The sequence below is a fragment of the Rhopalosiphum padi genome, chromosome 4 (assembly GCF_020882245.1).
Source record: "Rhopalosiphum padi isolate XX-2018 chromosome 4, ASM2088224v1, whole genome shotgun sequence".
In the NCBI taxonomy this organism is placed as follows: Eukaryota; Metazoa; Arthropoda; class Insecta; order Hemiptera; family Aphididae; genus Rhopalosiphum; species Rhopalosiphum padi.
Genome location: NC_083600.1, coordinates 1,540,647 through 1,559,005, shown reverse-complemented (window position 1 = coordinate 1,559,005; position 18,359 = coordinate 1,540,647). Strand labels below are relative to the sequence as shown.

At 27.1% G+C, this 18,359-nt stretch overlaps 3 protein-coding genes across 4 annotated transcripts; 1 reads left to right on the top strand and 2 right to left on the bottom strand.

Moving 5' to 3' along the window:
- Positions 1 to 2: 2 nt before the first annotated feature.
- On the bottom strand, positions 3 to 6,355 carry LOC132930913 (HEAT repeat-containing protein 1). Of its 2 annotated transcripts, none has more exons than XM_060997026.1 (2): positions 6,156 to 6,355; positions 3 to 5,154 (listed from the first exon to the last, which is right to left on the bottom strand). In XM_060997026.1, exon 2 carries the CDS (start codon positions 5,027 to 5,029, stop codon positions 65 to 67), a length of 4,965 nt encoding a protein of 1,654 aa, XP_060853009.1. In that variant the 5' UTR covers positions 5,030 to 5,154; positions 6,156 to 6,355; the 3' UTR covers positions 3 to 64. The 2 variants fall into 2 exon arrangements, with proteins under 2 accessions (XP_060853009.1, XP_060853010.1); XM_060997027.1 differs by having other exon boundaries at positions 6,262 to 6,355.
- A 331-nt stretch (positions 6,356 to 6,686) lies between these two features.
- LOC132930923 (NEDD8-conjugating enzyme Ubc12) lies at positions 6,687 to 9,634 on the top strand. The gene is made up of 4 exons (XM_060997044.1): positions 6,687 to 6,968; positions 8,951 to 9,045; positions 9,112 to 9,318; positions 9,380 to 9,634. Exons 1-4 carry the CDS (start codon positions 6,866 to 6,868, stop codon positions 9,518 to 9,520), a joined length of 546 nt encoding a protein of 181 aa, XP_060853027.1. The 5' UTR covers positions 6,687 to 6,865; the 3' UTR covers positions 9,521 to 9,634.
- Positions 9,635 to 9,779: 145 nt separating this feature from the next.
- Positions 9,780 to 18,285, bottom strand: LOC132930915 (importin-7). Its single transcript, XM_060997033.1, has 21 exons — positions 17,912 to 18,285; positions 16,929 to 17,010; positions 16,524 to 16,668; positions 16,139 to 16,451; positions 15,889 to 16,073; positions 15,652 to 15,825; positions 15,390 to 15,535; positions 15,163 to 15,326; positions 14,975 to 15,094; positions 14,711 to 14,899; positions 14,512 to 14,649; positions 14,000 to 14,192; positions 13,849 to 13,940; positions 13,334 to 13,465; positions 13,182 to 13,274; positions 12,889 to 13,112; positions 12,680 to 12,825; positions 11,373 to 11,432; positions 11,233 to 11,312; positions 10,860 to 11,166; positions 9,780 to 9,985 (listed from the first exon to the last, which is right to left on the bottom strand). The coding sequence occupies exons 1-21, from the start codon at positions 17,993 to 17,995 to the stop codon at positions 9,903 to 9,905; spliced, it is 3,150 nt and encodes a 1,049-aa protein (XP_060853016.1). The 5' UTR covers positions 17,996 to 18,285; the 3' UTR covers positions 9,780 to 9,902.
- Positions 18,286 to 18,359: the final 74 nt, after the last annotated feature.

The window sequence follows — 18,359 nt, the reverse complement described above, 5'->3', positions numbered from 1 at the left end:
TATATAAATATATATAGATAGTAGATACAGCGTATATTTCTTTTAAATGTTGTCTTACAATGTTTTAACAAAAGTAACTTTCAATGGGCTCATTGACATATTTTTCCATTTGTTGAATAGCTTTCCGTGTTTTTTGTTCAATGTCTTCTTGTTCATCTTCCATCAGTTCAGCTAAAAATGGTATTGAATCTGGAAGTAATGGCAAGAAATTTTCTCCCAATCTCTCTGCTACAGCTAATGTAGCATCAATACATATTGATCGGACTTCGGGCAAACGATGTCTAGCTTTGAGCATAATTTGACAATTTATATCCTTCCATAAAGTGTCATCTGTCACAGCAGCTATTAAATTCGATATACATGGTATAACATAATTCTGACATATGTTGTTGTAATCTTCTAAGTCTACTGCTTCCAAAATATCTACCAGTGGGCTCATGATTATTTCAAAACGATCTTTAGTTGTAAAATTGATTGTATCATACTTGAAAACATTTGATAGTGTTGACACTATTGATTGAATAAGCAATGTTTTTTCAACATTATTGTTGGATTTACATTGAGTTAAAATTAAGTTAGCTGTTGGTATTAAATTTCCAGCAAATAAAAGATATAAACCTTTTAGCTCACTAGATAAAGTATTTAATAATTTAAAATAGATTAATACACGAATTTCATTGTTTGAACCATTTTTCCATTCATTTAATTTATGATAAAATGTACGGAATGTTGATTCAGAACATTTTAATGCCACTTCACTTATTGCAGATATAACTGAAGTTTCTACCATACCCGTTTTTATATTTTCAGATTCATGAGTAAAACAACAAAAATCTAGAGATTTTAACAGGAATGTTGTAAATTCTTCAGTCATGGAATTTTTAAAACTATTTTTTGCAATGTTCAACACATATTGGAATGCAGTAAATTTTAGGTTTCTTACAATTTCTACCAAAGTATTGCTTAATACTGGTTCTAAAATTCTTCCAGGTATTTCAGACAACTTTTCACCCAACTGTTGAAATTTAGTTCTTATTATAGATTTATAATTATCATTATCATCTGCTGAATTGTCATCACACGTAGCTGACAATAATGATAATTCATAGATTAAAGGCACCAAATATGGACTCAAAAAATTTTTTAGTTCTGATATTATTCTTAATAAACCAGTCAGTATACTTGGTAATAAAGCTCCATCAGCCATAACACTAATGTCGTTCAATTTATGGAGAACAGATATTACTGTTGGAATTATTAATCCAAAACTTGAGATGGCTTTAGTTTTTAAATTAGAAACTAACTCTGCAATACATAGTACAAACGTTCCAAGCAATGGGCCAACAGATACATCTTGTACAGATTTTGTAACTTTCTGAAGAATTCCCTTGAATACATCTACGTTTTCATTAATATTTGAGCATTTGGTGACCAATGTAATAGAGATAAGAGCAGTTTGTTTAACATTCAAATCTTCTTTTGTATTAAAGCTAGACATATTAACTATTTCAGATAAAGGTTCGAGTAATTTTAATGTCTGATATTGGGTTAATGACTTGGATTCCAATAATCTTTTGTTCAGTAAATCCATAGTTCTGTGTTGTGTAGATTTAAGGTCAACAAATGTTAATATGTAATTTATAGCATCAACAAATATATCCAATGGAAGTAATGCATTTACTTTGTCTAAAATGCTGTAATATTTGATAGGCATAAAATTTTTAGAACTACTATTGCCTTGACGTTGTACAAACCATAAAGTATTTTTAATTATTTCTGTGAAACCTTCTTTTAATGTATCATGAGATATACAATACATAACTTTGGATACAAATGTATATGATGATAATAGGTTGGTTATAAAAGATACCAAACAATATTTTAATTTATGCAATTTGTTAACAGAATAGTTTGAAATATCAATCAATGTTTCTTGATCAGATTCTCCTTTTTTAAGTTCTAAAAATTTACAGTAGTTTAATATATTGTTACACATATCAAGTAAAACATTTATTGGACATTCAGCACAGATATCCAAACAAATAGTATTACTGGATACTTTATTTTTTGTATCAATTGTACCACATATGTATTCTTTATGTACAAGTACAATTAGTTCCCATAAATAACTGTTGGTATTCAAAGCTTGAACAAGGTATCTCAATAATGTTCCACGTCTATGTTCTGGTATATCCAAAATACTACGAGCAAATACTGATAATGCTTTTCTAGTCACAACTTGGCCTTCTTTTAACAAAATAGGAATTATTGTATTAAGCACTTGACAAGTAATTTTAAATGTATACTCGTCATCTTGGCGCATTACGGAATTACCCATAAAAGTGAATATAGTCATTACATGCAAAATAATCTGGTCTGGTACCATTTGAGCACAGTTTGATAATAGAATTAATGCATGATGTTGTGTTTGCTGATTTGGAGATAAACGCATAGTTGAGACAATTAATTCAAGGTTAAGATGTTCAGAAACTTTAGATTTTTCTGTTTCACTTTTAGTCATTGAACAGCAATTTAATATACAACTTAAACACAACTGTTTAGTGTACTCTAGTAAACTAGACTGATCTTCAAACTCTAAACATTTTTTTAGTATCTGAAATAAAACTGGAGTCAACCTAGTAACATTTTCTAAACTGTTTTTATTTTGAATTAATTCTAATAAAGCAATTCCATTTTTCCATAGTACACTGTTAGGCGAATCATCATACATTTTTTCAAGATGAGAAATGAACATTACACTGTCAAAGCTAACTTCATGAATAAAACTTTTAATAGAGTCTATAATATCATTATCTTCAACTTTTGCTTGTAAATCAAGTAGAGTTTTTATTAAGTTTAATTTCAAATCATCCGACATTGTGTTAAACATTTCTGTTGTTAAGTTTTGAACAAAAATAGTGACTGGACATATCAATTTTCCAGAGCCAAAGTTTAATACAGGAGTTGTTTCCTTCAAATATTTTTCACATACAGGCCATATGCTAAGCCAATCTATGACATTCGGATGAAGTTTGTTGAGAGCAAATTTAAAAATATGTGATTCAGCTATGTCAATTTGTGTTTTTTGTAATAATTCAAGACCATGGGTCATTACGTTTTGACATACATTTGATGAATTGAGTGCTGATAAGACATCAAACATTTTTAGTCGCAATGCAGAAGATACGTCAAAATTGCATGCGGTTTTAAATAGATTTTCTAAAGTAGGTTTAGCATCAACATTATCAATTTGTAAAGCAATTATCAAAACAAGGCGAATTTGATCACCATCCATCAGAATATTTTGACGTTTACTAATGATATTTTTTATTAACCACATATAAGACAGAGAGTTTGAATCTTTGTAGGTTTTATTTAATTTTTTAAGGAACATCATAGTTGTTTTTCTAACATTTTGTGCGTCAGAAGCCAAACAACACAATAATGTTGGAATTACAATGTTCCCAGGGGTTAGTGATACTAAAAATGAAACATTTTTATTAATTAGTGAGTTAAGACTATTAAAAAGTTGTGTAATTTTAATGTTTCCAATCCATAAACTTTCACAGTAAACTTGAATACGTTCTTCATCGCTTGAGTACTGTTTAGTGAATATACTATCTTCAATTTCCATTTTATTATCTTTTGGTTCTTCAATAACTACATCAACATCCATTTTATCATCATCATAAGATGTCACATCATCATCTATTAATGTACTTATGAATTTATTTTCTTCTATGGAAGGTGAATTTTGCAATAACTTGAATGAATCCTTCCAAGCATTTTTGTATTTATTTTTAACACTCTTAGCTATTTCTAAATACCAGGGTTCATTATTAGAAGAGTCCATTATTAATTTTACTAATTCAACAGTATAGTCATCATCATTCAAATCTATTAAATTTATTAAATCAGAAGCAAATGAACAAATAGATTTTTCTTTTTTTGAAAGCATTATGCTATCTCGAACAGTTAATAAATAGAATATGCTTTTATCAGATTTTAAAAGTTTTTTAAAAGCATCAATTTGTAAATTGGAATGTTCAGCCATATATTTAATACAAGAATTAGGTACTTTGACATTTGGTGAATTTCTTGTTGATTTGAAAATAACACTCAATAACAAAGTACAGTTATAGTACAATTGTTCATGTTTAACAATTAAAATTTTTTTAACTAAGCTTGATCTCAATTTTTCTGTATATGTTATATACTTAGACATAACACCAATAACTATTAAAGAAGAAACTGTAAATGGTCGTGCATCAGATTCAAGTCCAGCAATTATTGATGGGAGAAATATTGTTATTAAGTTATTCTTTGAAATAGAGGATGATGTAAAAGCAGCAACTAAAAGTTTGGCATAAAAATTAGTCCAAACTGTAACTAATTCATCAATAACTTTATGTTCATCAATCACTTTAACGACAATAGAACAAATGAGTTTTAATAATCTTGTATCATTAATTGCTTCCACTATAAAACTTTGTTCATTAATTTGAACACCAGTTTTTCTAGATCTGGTTAACCACCACCAATTTTTTGCAACTTCGGGGTTATTTTTAAGAGGAATTACTTGTATTAACCTTGTAAATACTTGAGTTGAAACATATGGTAGAGCATATCCAAGTAAAATATCTGTATTGTATTGTTCAATGTTAAATCGATGTACTAGCCATTCAAGGGCATATAATGCTGGTTTCGAATTAAAATATGGAGATAACAAGCATAAAAATTCCTCAATCAAAGAATCAATTTTTTGGTTTTCAGATAGATTCAAAATTGCTCTTTGCTTAGTCTGCCACAAATGGCTAAATAATGTTAATTTAAATTTGATAAATTTAGTATTGATACCACATAGCTCTTTAAAACCTTTCTGGCCAACTTCAAAAAATGCAGACAAATCATGATTTCCAATATCTTGTGGTTGAATAAGCAATGATGTTTTTTTGTGGCCCAAACTCAATATTGATGTTTGGGGAGCACTTAGTTTTTGTAATTGTTTTGCAAGAGATGTTGATGCCATGACTAATATTAATAATTGTCTTGTAATATGAGAATAATTCAAATACTTACACAATTAATTATTCATATAATTTGAGTATAATGCTGGTACTAGAATAGTTGAATTACAAATAGATTAATAAATATCTGAAACAAAAATTAAGATTTAAAATGAGTATAAACTTTTTTAAACAAATATACAAATTTGTAGATACAAAGTAAGGTAACCACAACTGTAAAATTAGCTACATTTTAAAAGTGTACGTTTTATAGGCTAAGAAGTATATTTAAAATACCTTAACAAGATCATAATTATTATTAAATACAATATAATGAGTTGTATTAATTTAAATTTCTTCAGTTGAAATTACATAATACTAGCTTGATTAAAAATTAAGTATGATATGATAACTTTGTTACCTAAATAGGTATTTAAAATGTAATAAATAGTAATTTTATATAGTATTTTTATGTAATAAAATGTCATAAAAAGATTTGTAGATCTTATAAATACAGATATATATATACAGTGAGTTTATAATATAATTAGTCTCGATATTAGAATAATATACAAGATCAATATTTTAAATTATAAAGAAGCTTATTTTAAGAAAAATGTGGTAATCATATGAAATGATGAGAACAGCATTGATTATAAATAGTATATTATAAAATAAATGATAACAGTATTCAAAGTATTTACAAAACATAGGAATTAAACGGAATTATAATTGTACTTGTTTATAGAATTAAGGACAGTCAATTGAAGAACTTGAGGTTAATTATGTTCGCTTTTGACCAAATTTTTAATAATAAGTAGTACATCAAATAAGAATTCAAAATTAAAAAAATTCTAGAAGTTTACAAACAAAATGCAATATTATTCATGAGGGGTGCCTCTACAATAGATCAATGCAAGATTATGTATTCAAATTTAAAATTGTTGAATTCTAGTATTACTATTACATCTTAATAATTCAATAAACAGTACGCATGGATCATACATAATGTATACATCTTACATTTTAAAATATTATCTATAAGGTATAAGGCAGTACACTTAATCTATGGTTTTAGTTTCAATGGAATTAAAATATAATACATTTTAATAAAAAAAATACAACGGTTTATAAGGTATTTATACTTACACGTAAAATACGAATACAACAGTATCGTTCGCATTTAAAACTTAAAATGTTATATAGGTAAACTCAAAATATGCTAACACGGCATAACAACCACGTGACTACTCACTTTAGTCAGAAACTCGGAGGCAGTTATTGAATCAATCCATGATATTGTAGACGTCGGTGTTTATATCAATGTTAACTTATCATTATTCATAATGTTTTGGTTTTTGGTTTCCGTTGAAAAATCGATTGTTAATGAGAACATTATCAGACATATTTGCGCTTACCAAGGATACCATCTGTATACTACTTGTACCAAGAAAATGCAATGCAAAATCAATTAAATAACTAAATAAAATTCAAAATACCATATTTAATTGATTATTTAAAAAAAGTCATAATTTAATATACAAGTATGTGATTTTGATTCACTTTCCACTGTAATATATTAATATTTACAATTATACTTCAAATCTACACACAGATGGCGCTGCATTGTTCTTTTGTTGAACCAATGATAAGGCTTTTTATCATTTGGATATTCTAAATTCCTAACTTTCTTCAATACTTTTAGTAGTTATAGAAGACGTATAATATTCAACTAAATTTTATAGATTACCTGGTTTTATTACAAATCGAAATTTTGAGTTTCATCCAAGCTAGTCAAATCCGTATCTACGTATAAAAGACAATCGTCTAGTAATTCAATTTACGTAAATATCACAATTATGATTAAACTTTATTCTTTAAAGCAACATAAAAAAGACGGTGAAACTCCAAAGTCAGGGAATCAAAAGAAAGCATCTGCTGCTCATCTTAGAATAACAAAAGGTAAATTTATATTTGTTTAATAGTTAATTAATATATTTAAAGTTTTTTGAAGTATTATATTCCTAAAATAAATGTTTGACATATTTTAATAGATAACCTCATTAATGGCTTTGTACAATTAAACCAGAAACACCTGATATATTCATATGTGTAATAACATTTTAAACATTTACTTTTCGCAAATAATACAATATTTAACTGTTAAAGTGATAGCCATTGTTTTAAAAGTTAATCAAAAATACTTAAATTTATTTTTGGCAAATAATGAATTTATCTGACTTGTATATGTGATAATCACTAAGCATTACTGTTGTTTTAAAAGTAAATATAAAATACTTTATCAAAAATATAACTGTTGTAACTCATTACATTTGACTTTTATACAATTTATAATGTTTGATTGTTTTATGAAGTTAACAATTTGTAAGTTTTAATAGTTATAACTGTATTATATAATAACACAATTATCTGATAATAATGCTAAAATAAGTGTTGTCAGTATTTTTTTTTATTAACTTGATGATCAAAATTGTGTTTTTAAAATATTTTAAACTTAAAAATGTTTAGCATCATTTTATTTTTTTTTATCTTTGCTCAATTATATTGAAAAAAATATTTAGGTTTGTTTTATGCATGTATGTAGAACCTAATATATCTTATTATCTTATGATATGTCGATAATGACCAAGGCTGTGAATTTAATGCACTTAAAAACTATTAAATATGCATGCATAAATACACTAAAAACTGACAAATTATGCTCTCATTTTAAACTTTTATTTTTATTTTTTATTAATCTTAGTTTAAATATTAGTAATATTACTAATTGGTATGCTTGCATGAGTATATGACTTATTGGGCTTGATCTTCGTTGTGTACAAGATTTATAAACCTTTTATAGGTATGCTTAGAATAGAATATGTTTCTACTAGTAATGGGTTAAAATTCGAACTCAGCATGAAAAAATTTGAATCGAACTATCAAACATCTTTTACTATTCGAAAATCAAACTTGAAAATATTTTTCAAACTAGATTTACTGGCCACTATAGTTCAAAGACCAAATATTTGTACAATTCTTCAAAACTTATTTAAAAAAAATAAAAATTGATTATCATTATTTAGAAGTAATTAGACTATTAGCGATAGAAAGTTATAAGCTGTAACGGGCACTTTATGTACCATTTATAATAATAATGATAAAAAGTATTAAGTTTGAGTTCGAGTTTGATTTAAAATGATTCTAGGTTCGGTTTGGTTCGAGTTCAAGAAAATAATTTAAAGTTTGGTTCGATTTAAAAAATCAGGGTTCGACGCATCACTAGTTTCTACTAAAAATTATATATTTTATACCTTTAAAGTAGTTATTATATTGTACAATCAACGATTTTTGTCTTCTGTTATGTACCACTTGATATCAGTAAATTAATTTAATCTTAACTTCAAGAGTAGAATAGTCAATAACATCTTTTACCCGATTAAAAATAGAATAGTACAAAAAAAGCATTTGTACAAAAACACTGTTAGAACATGCATTTATATGCCCTAACCCATGAAATATGCAAAATTAGATTTGATATTTAAACTATCAATAAGTTAAAACAAATTTTGACTAAATCTATTTTATTATATGGTGTAACAAAAAAAAAACATGCAAATGCACTAAATTCACAGCCTTGATAATGACTTATTAATATAAATTTACTTCACTTATACTATCCATAGTAAACTTCTGAATATTATATAGGACAGGAAATGTTGAAAAATTCATCATTTAACTTTTACTAAATAATATTTGATTTTTTTTATTCATTATCCTTTTCTTACTTTCATATTTAAAATTGTGTAATTGTATGTGGTAAAAACGGTATAAATTAAGCAATTTTTTTTGAGAAGAATCTACTAATATAAACCTAATACATTAGATATTGGTTTCTACATGTTTTTTGAATAGTCTTTTAATAAATTATTTTTTTGATACAGATTTAAATGAACTTACTTTACCGAAAACATGCACTACTGAATTTCCTGATCCGGATGATTTATTAAATTTCAAATTGACCATCTGCCCTGATGAAGTGGGTTAACAATATAAATATTAAATGCATATTAAGGTGTTTTTTTAATATTATTTTTGTTTCTAGGGATCATATAAAGGCGGAAAATTTAATTTTAGTTTCAAAGTTGGAGTTAACTATCCGCATGAACCGCCTAAAGTAAAATGTGAAACAACAGTTTACCATCCAAACATAGATCTCGATGGAAATGTGTGTTTGAACATATTACGCGAGGACTGGAAGCCAGTACTGACCATTAACAGTGTTATTTATGGCTTGCAGTATTTGTTTTTGGTAATTAAAAATTGTTGAAGTGATATTATAAATATTGTAAGTATCATAATTTATATTTTAGGAACCTAATCCAGAAGATCCTCTGAATAAAGAAGCTGCAGATGTTTTGCAGAATAACAAAAGGTTGTTTGATATCAATGTTCAAAAAGCAATGAGAGGTGGAGTTATTGGCAATACATACTTTGAGAAGTGTTTAAAATAATGAAAAAAATGTGATCCTACTCAGACAATGTTGCAATTACGTTTATGCTAATAAGGATTGATCTTTTTCGTGCAAACTTTGTATGAAATAAAAAATGTAATTCTTATATCGTAATATTCATTTTTTGTCTCTTAATTTTGATTTTATTTTTAAGTTGATAAAAATAATTCTAGAATTTAGTAATAATTTTTACACTAATATAAGTAACAAAACTGTTTTAGGCATAAGTTGGTAATAATATATTAATTTCAACACAATATTTAAAATTATGATAACAACATGTTGTTTAATTGGTTTAGATGATTTTGTATATAGTTTGAACATACAATAATAATAATGAATAGTAAAAGCAAATATTATTCGTCAAAATATAATTGTCCAGTTACCGTCCAAAAGCAAAAGGTGAATTATTGCTGTTACTAAAACTAAACGTGGATGGAACAGTAGCTTGGTCGAATTTAAAACCTGAAACATAATAAAATTTAAATTAATTTTTGTATACTGATATAATTTATTGTATTATTACTATTAAGTAATAATCAATAAATCCTAAAATTCCTTTTCTTTAATCTTTTAATTTATACTGCAAAAATCAATAGACCTATAACTGAGTATAAAAATAGTTCATGATGAATTGATAATGATTAAAGATTTATGTAAATTAGCTAAATTTTTTAAATAAAAATAAAAATGATATAAACAGCTATGTCAACTTGATAATATTATTATATTTTTTTAATTCTAATCTCAATTTAATTTTTATCTTCAGTAAAATATTTATTAATGTATTATTTAATACTTTTATATAACAGTACATCATCTATATATTTTAAATTTCTAATAATAAAATAATTTGTAAATTAATTTTAGTACCTCAGCATATTAAAGGTAAAGCTATTTATGAGCACTTTCAACTTGGTAATATTTTACATTTTATAATTAGCTTAAAATTAATACATTGAAAAATCCCTATGATTAATTCACGCCAATATTAATGTTAACATCACATAATTGGTTTTATTAAATACAAATTTGCTATGTTAGAGTAAAGTATGTAAGACAAAGACAATATAAAATATAGTATTTATATTCACAAATATAGTATTTGTGGAGTTTTTAAATATTAATTGTATGAAAAGTTTTAAATTTCTTAATACATGGGTACCTGCTGAGAATTAATGATGCATTATGATAATGTGACTAAAAAATCTCAGTTACTGAGTCCTTTGGTTCCATTCCTGAAGTAAATAATTTATTTACATCTGACATTAAAATTATGTAAATTATAAAAAATACCAGCAAACGAATATAAGATTAAAGATAAATTAAAATACTATACCTGCTAGTTTTTCTTTCTTTTTGTTTTCAACCTCAGCCCGACGCTGTTCCGCAACAACCATTAATTCATTAATAGACTTTTGTTGATCACTATTTAAATGATTAGTGAGTGCTAGGTACCAGGCTGGGTCATTTTGTTGGATGCTTAACAATACAGTTTTAAATAATATGTATACATCAATTGATTCATCAACATTATTATGGTCTGCATCCAATGGCGTTGTATATACTTCGAGCACAGTTTCTTCAGGTGGTTCATATTCATCATCATCATCAGAGTCACTGTCCTCATCAACATTTTCAGAATTCTACACATAATTTTTTTTTTAAAAACATAAAAAAAAGTTGTTTAAACAAGTTAAAATTCAACATACATCTGTTATAAATAAAGGTTTTCTCTTGTTATTTTCAAAAGCTAGAGCTTCATCGACTTCATCTTCATCAGTAGCCAGTTCTAAAATTAAAAATTTGTTAACAATAATTTCACAAAAATTAGAAAACTTTTTTAACTTGCCATTTTCAGTATCTAATTCTTCTTCGTCAGTAGTTTCATCCTCATGTGGATTGTCTCTATCTAAATATAATATTTTATATTTAACATTTTTAAAGTATTTCTTCAGTGGGTTTGTAACTTATTTTTATTTGTCTAATTGTATAAAATAAAATTATACAAAACAATAATAAAAGCAATTTGTTTCAACAACAAATATCAACTTTAAAAGAAATTAGGCTTAAATGAATATTAGTTTATAATTTTATATCATGACTCTTCTAAATTATGGTTATTTTTAATATCTAATGTTAAAATAATAAATTGAACTGTTTTTTCGTAAAAGCCTATATCAATCTGTATATGTATTACAATAAATAATAATTTTTAATGGGCAAGCATATGGAGCACACCTCTAATTTTGAATTAATTTTTTTTTTATTATTTAATTTATTACTGATTAGGACATCACATCCACATACGTTGTTTTTCATCTTACAAACCTGGTTTTAACAATAGTACAATTTAATAGAAAGTTATGAGTATACAATATAGCGTGAATTAAGAATGCTCAGAACTCACTTAAAAACTGAATAATTGTAAAAAACCAATATACAAACATAGATGATGTTCTTACCATCAAGCTTCTTAATAGGTCAATTCACATTTTTAAACTAACGGAGCTAAATATGATCTGCTTAGTGTAAATTTACAATGTTACAGACTTGTAAGAAGGAAACAATTTATGTGGGTGTTGCATCTTCTTAAGGTCTTATGGCTAGTGATATTTTTAATTAACGTTGAATTGGCTATAAAGATTGGAAATAGGAGATCCATCAATTTGGGTATTTTATTGTAGTTGCATGAAACATCGAGAAATAAGTTTTATTCCACATCCAGGTATAAATATTTTAGAATAAACTTAACATGTCATGAAACTATCATAAGACTCTCTTCCTCTACCAATATAGTTTTCAAAACCTAAGATATATCCTTTTCTTAAATTTTCTTCATAATCAATTCAGGTAAAGGGTCTCGATCACAAATTTAATCATAGAGAAATCCATTTAAAAAAATAAAAATTTAGTTTTGGTTGGTTACTAGACCAAATAAATAATTCTTAATCAATTCTTAATAAATTTACTTAATCGTTTTTTTATTTAGTCATCTGAAGCTGAATGTTTTACTGAGAATACAACTTTTGCAAGGAGTGAAAAAGTCTAGAAAATATCTGGGTATTAGTTAGGATTTTAAAGAAGGATATTGAATTATTTTAAGGTGTTTTTAACCAGTTTAAAAAAATAAAATAGTGTGTCAACGTTTATACATACTCGAGTATGCACGGTTAAGTCCATCAAACAGCATTAGCATTGAAGGCACAATTTGATTGGCATGTTCATTAACAGCAATAGGTCGATTTGGAGATAATGCCATTAAAGTGAGCAAACCCATTACACACAGCTTACGATCATGAATTCTAAACATATAAACAAAATTATAATACTTACTAAGACCAAACAATTTATAGTTTTAAACTAACCCGAAGAAACAGTCTGTATCTTGTAACCACTGTCGAATAAAATGGACAGAAATAGATTCATTTGTAGACATGGACATTTGTAATTTATCAAGCGTTTCAAATAATAAATGTGGATTATAATAGATAGCAGCTACAATCACTTGAAGACACATTGCTCTTAATTCGGATGATTTAATTTCTCTGACTAGTCTCTGCAAAACTACTTCAACGATAGATGGTATACACTAAAAACATATTAAAAATAAATTAACTTTGTTTAGCATGATAAATATTTAAATAAAGTTATTAATTACATGATCAATTCGGCCTTTACATTGCAAAATTATAACCTCTAATAATTTCCCAGCATGACATTCAGCTTCTTCACCAGATTCTGATGACAAAACCTAAAATTATATATATTAAATTTTTAATATTAAAATAATAATGATGATATATTACTTACAATTTTACACATATTAAATATAATTAACATTAAATTTTCATTTGCGATTAAATTTTCCATTCCAATAGTAACATAGTTGTGAAGACAAGGCATCATATCAACAAAATAATCAATTCCATCATTTTGGAAAACCTAAACAAACAATTAAATTAATGACTTTAAAAAATATATATTCTAAATGAAGGCACAACAAATCTACAATAGAATTCAAGTTTTAATGAAAATCAATATGATTAATATGTGAAACCAAATAAAATTTTAATCAGTCACAAAATTCAGAATCCTATAGTCTATTCAAGATAAGAAACACAGTAGGCAGCCGACTACTGTGCATGGGCGTCAACAACACAGCAGGCATACAGATAGGTTAGGACAAACGGGTACCAACATGTGTTGTTTGACCGTCACCCAACATAAACTGGTTGCCGCCGACTGTGTTTCTTATTTTGAATAGACTATATACATATTTTAATTCTATACCTTAATAATACACTTAGAAATAATAAATAACTTACTCTATAAATTAATTCCAAAACATTCCACATGTTATTTGATACTTCTAGGCTGGTTAAATCGCATACTAAATTTAAAGCTTCTTCATAGTATTCTTAAAGAAAAAAATTTAATTAACCAAACTATATTTGTGATTGTTGCACATTTATTTACCTATGCCAGATTCTGGCGTATTAAAAATATGAACTATGACTTCCAATACAACTGGTTCAAGGGCTGCTATAGTTAGTGGTTGCTCATCATTCACACTTAATATAGTTTCTATACAACTTAAAATACTCATACCAGTAATTTCTTTTTTATCATTCATTTCATCTGACTGAAGAACTTGAAGGAAGGTTTTTGCCTAAAAATAATAAAATAAATATTACATATTGAACTTGACTATTACATCTTAACAATCTAAGTTAAAGATAATAAAATATAAAAATTAAATGACAGATTTATTTATTGAAACTTTACTTCAAAATCTATAGATAGAGGTTTATTTAAGATCTCAAGTAATGTCCTAGGAAATATTATAGATAAAATATTTAAATAATTTCCAAACATTTTTTTTCTAATATAGTGCACAATAGTGATTTATACTAAAAATTAACTTTTACTTTTATTTATACATATGAGGCAATACTAAAATATTAATAATAAATAAATAAAATACAAACCAAATTCTGACAAATTTCATACATAATTGGTGCAAGTTTATCATAATAAGTTGCAATAACTTTTTGCACAACACTAGTAATATCATCATTCTCAGTTAGTTGCAGTACTTTCAAAAGTTCAAGTGTAATTTCTTTAATCTGTTGAAAAATTAACTGCATTAAATACCTTCTTAAAATAAAAATTATTTTTAAGTCATACCCTAGGCTCTAAAAGTTGTTCAACTTTATTTTCAGCAATTAACAATGCTTGAACTGCTAATCCAGCTTGAACTTTAACAGGAAGTTCTTTATCAGTTAATAAAGCATTAGTACATAATGTTGCTAAATCCTTCCAAACATTATCATTATTAATTTTAATTTCACATATGTGCTGTATAAACCAAGAAGCCTAAATGAAAAAGAAAATAACATAACAATTATCCAATATAATATATGTATGTTACTTAGAAACTGAAATACATACTCTAGCTCGTAAGTGTCCATGTGGACTTTGAAAAACTGGAAATACATGTTGATATAACATACTACATACTTGATCTTTGTACATATCTTTTTTAAATATGACATCAGCTAATGCTCCAAGCTAAAATCACAATTAATACAAAATTAACATTTTATTTTAAACACTTAAAAATAAAAAATTGCATTTACCATATGAAGAGCACCATCTTTCTGAGATGGAGTAGCATCATTTGAAGTAATAACACCAACAATAAATTGAACTGCTTTAGGTAATATGTCTTTACGTTTCTTACATGCTGAATGTAACACTGTTTGACCAGCCATTACAGGAGATATTAAATCCTCAAAGATATCTATTATAAAATGATGTTTTAATATATCACAAGTTTAAATAATGTTAAAAATTAAAATCATACCAAATTTCTGAGAAATGTATTCTTGTGGATCAGTTTCCCACAACTCTTGATCAACTGCTGAATGACACATGAGTGGAAATATCACATCTTGAATAATTGCAGCAATATGTGGTTTAATCATTTTCCAGGTATGTCCAATACTAACACTGGTGATACAAAATAAAATAATGATGAATACACTTTTAATAAATTACCATGTAAATTTTGTTGATATTTAAATTATAAAAATAATATTGTTATTAAGCTAGTAGCTATCAATTACCATTGGTTCAAATAGTGCATACACATTTGCATGACTCTTGGAGGGATGTATACTTTGTTTCGGTATTGATCTAAGATTCTTAAAATTATTTCTATAAATCCAGCAGAAAAAGTTTTAACATAAAATATAGCAAATTGCTGATATTCTTGGGAAACACTGCCAGGACTTCCATACCTTAAATTAATAAATTCAGTATTAGGAAATGTTATTATTATTATAACTATATTTTATATTTACCTCTCAAAAATTCTATACATAGTATGAAACGTCCATTTTTTAATTTTCCACCAAGGTAATTGATCTATCTCACTATGCTCCAAACGATTCACTTCTTCTGGAACTGGACTACATGCTATTATGCTTAACAATTCCATCCATTTGGTAAAAGTAGTTCTTTCCATTAGATCTGGACTTATTGTAAACTATAAGATAAATTGTATATTTAAGCAGAATAATATATTTGATTAGATTATAAGGTTATTCTTACTTGTATAAGTTTGAAATAACTTTTAATTACAGTTTTCTGCAATGCAACAGATTCAGCAGTAGAATTATTAACTAAATGAACCATGACATTGTATATAGATGGTAGCAATACTTTGACTGCAGCATGTATAGGAGATTTATCTGCCTTATGATATTCAAAAGCTTTTATTAAAGCTGAAAAACCAATTATACCAGCCATCCAATATGTTGAATTATCACTTTTTAAATAAACATTTATCTTTTCAACAACATTGGTCCAGCGTCCAGGAAAATCGTGTTTCAACATTGTTACCAAACAAACAGTTAGCTGTGTTCTAAAATTAATGCATACATTCGTTATTATAAATTAAGTAAATTTAAATATAAAAGAAAGGATCATTACTTACCGTAATAATTCTGGTACTTGAACTATAACATCTAAAATGGTATCTCTTATTAATATTCGATCATGTTCATGAATTGAAAATCTACTTGGTTCATCCTCACGAGTTGCCCAACTTTGGTACATTAAATTTTTCAGATATATAGCACCTTTAATTTATTTAATGTTTATGCATACATTAATAGTCACTTTTTTTTTTATATAGGAGTTAATAGTATTTTTGGTACATTGTTTAATACTAGAATATTAAAGTACTGTATGATACAATATATTATTTTATTTTTTTTGATACATAGTATTCTAAAGAGGAAAATATTAATAAAGAAAACATGGTATCTAAAACTATATACAATATCTAGCACTAACTTTAATACTGTTAACCCTAATTTACATATGTCAGATTTTTTACCTGCTTGTCTTGTAGATATTTCCATTTCAGAAGAAACAACAATTTGTAGTAGAGATGGACCAAATCCAGCAATTTTGTGTATCTAAAAATAAATAAATCTAGTTAGGTAATTACATAATACTTATACCTTAGATATACTTAGTTCAAGATAAATATTGAAATAATACAAACTATAAATATAAAATCAAGATAAAGAATTGAAAAGACTATACTACTATAGTATAAAAATATTGTGGATATCAATTAACATAAATTTGATATCAACAGGTAGAATAGACTATATATTTTTTAACATATTTAAATTATTTGATTGCCGTATCCGTTTAAAACAAATCGTTTTGTATAATGCAAGGTATGCAGTCTATCATACAGAGTCCAAGGTATATTGAACATTTGAACATCAGATAGGTTCAATTTTTTTACATTGATGGGCAAGATATTTGAAACACTTTAGTTTATTTTTCCTTTACGTCTTTTTTTTATCAATTGATCCAATCTAACGCTTAACAAATTGCTCGTTATAATTAAACGCCCTTGCAATAATGATGATGTAATTGCACATGGTGGCAACAATACTACAGTTTATAATGAACAAATGAAATATCAGCATCGTTGAGCTTTGAAAAGGTTACAACGAAAAAAATCCCCCCCCCCGCTAGAGGAATGATATACGATGCGAAAAACGTGGCTGACAGCGGGACGTAATCCCGGTAAAGGGTTTTGGCGGGCGATTCTGCCGACAAAACGTTTCTAACAACCCTGATGTAGACGTATATACGTTTATCCCTTAATCGGCCTAATAAACCGTAAGAGAAAATATTAACGATATAAAAAAAATACGTCACCAATCACCCAATGAAATACTCATAATGTCATAATTAGTGCGATAATTCACATAACCTTCAACGGTGTGCATGACGCATGTGGGTAGACTATTATTATTATGGGTGCACGGGCCGGGTGCAGACAAAAAGCATGCTTACTTGCTGAAGCTGTTCCTCTGCCTCGCCTCTATGTGGCTGGTAGAGCGTGGCGTTCAGCAAGGCAGTGAGCTTCTCCATGTCCATTTTATGACAGTGGCGGTGGAACTGCAGCTTTGAGCAACGGCGGCGGAGTCGTTTCCGAGTTCCGACTGACCGGGGACGTTGTTAAGATGCGCACACGTAGCAAACTAAATCGGTATTCGGCTATCGGTAAAAGTATGCGCGCGCGGAACGTGAGTGAGTGCCTCTACGGATGGGACTCGAGGGCCAAGGCGGCGACGAATCAGTTCGAACAAATCACGTGATGACAAAAATCGCATTCCATTTTCTTGATCAACCCGACAACCGCCATAATGGAAATCGTTTTTGTTTAGTTTTTTATCAACAGTGCTTCCCAAAAAATGAAGAAAACAGTAAGAGAATTGACCACGGAAGCAATCAAGGGATC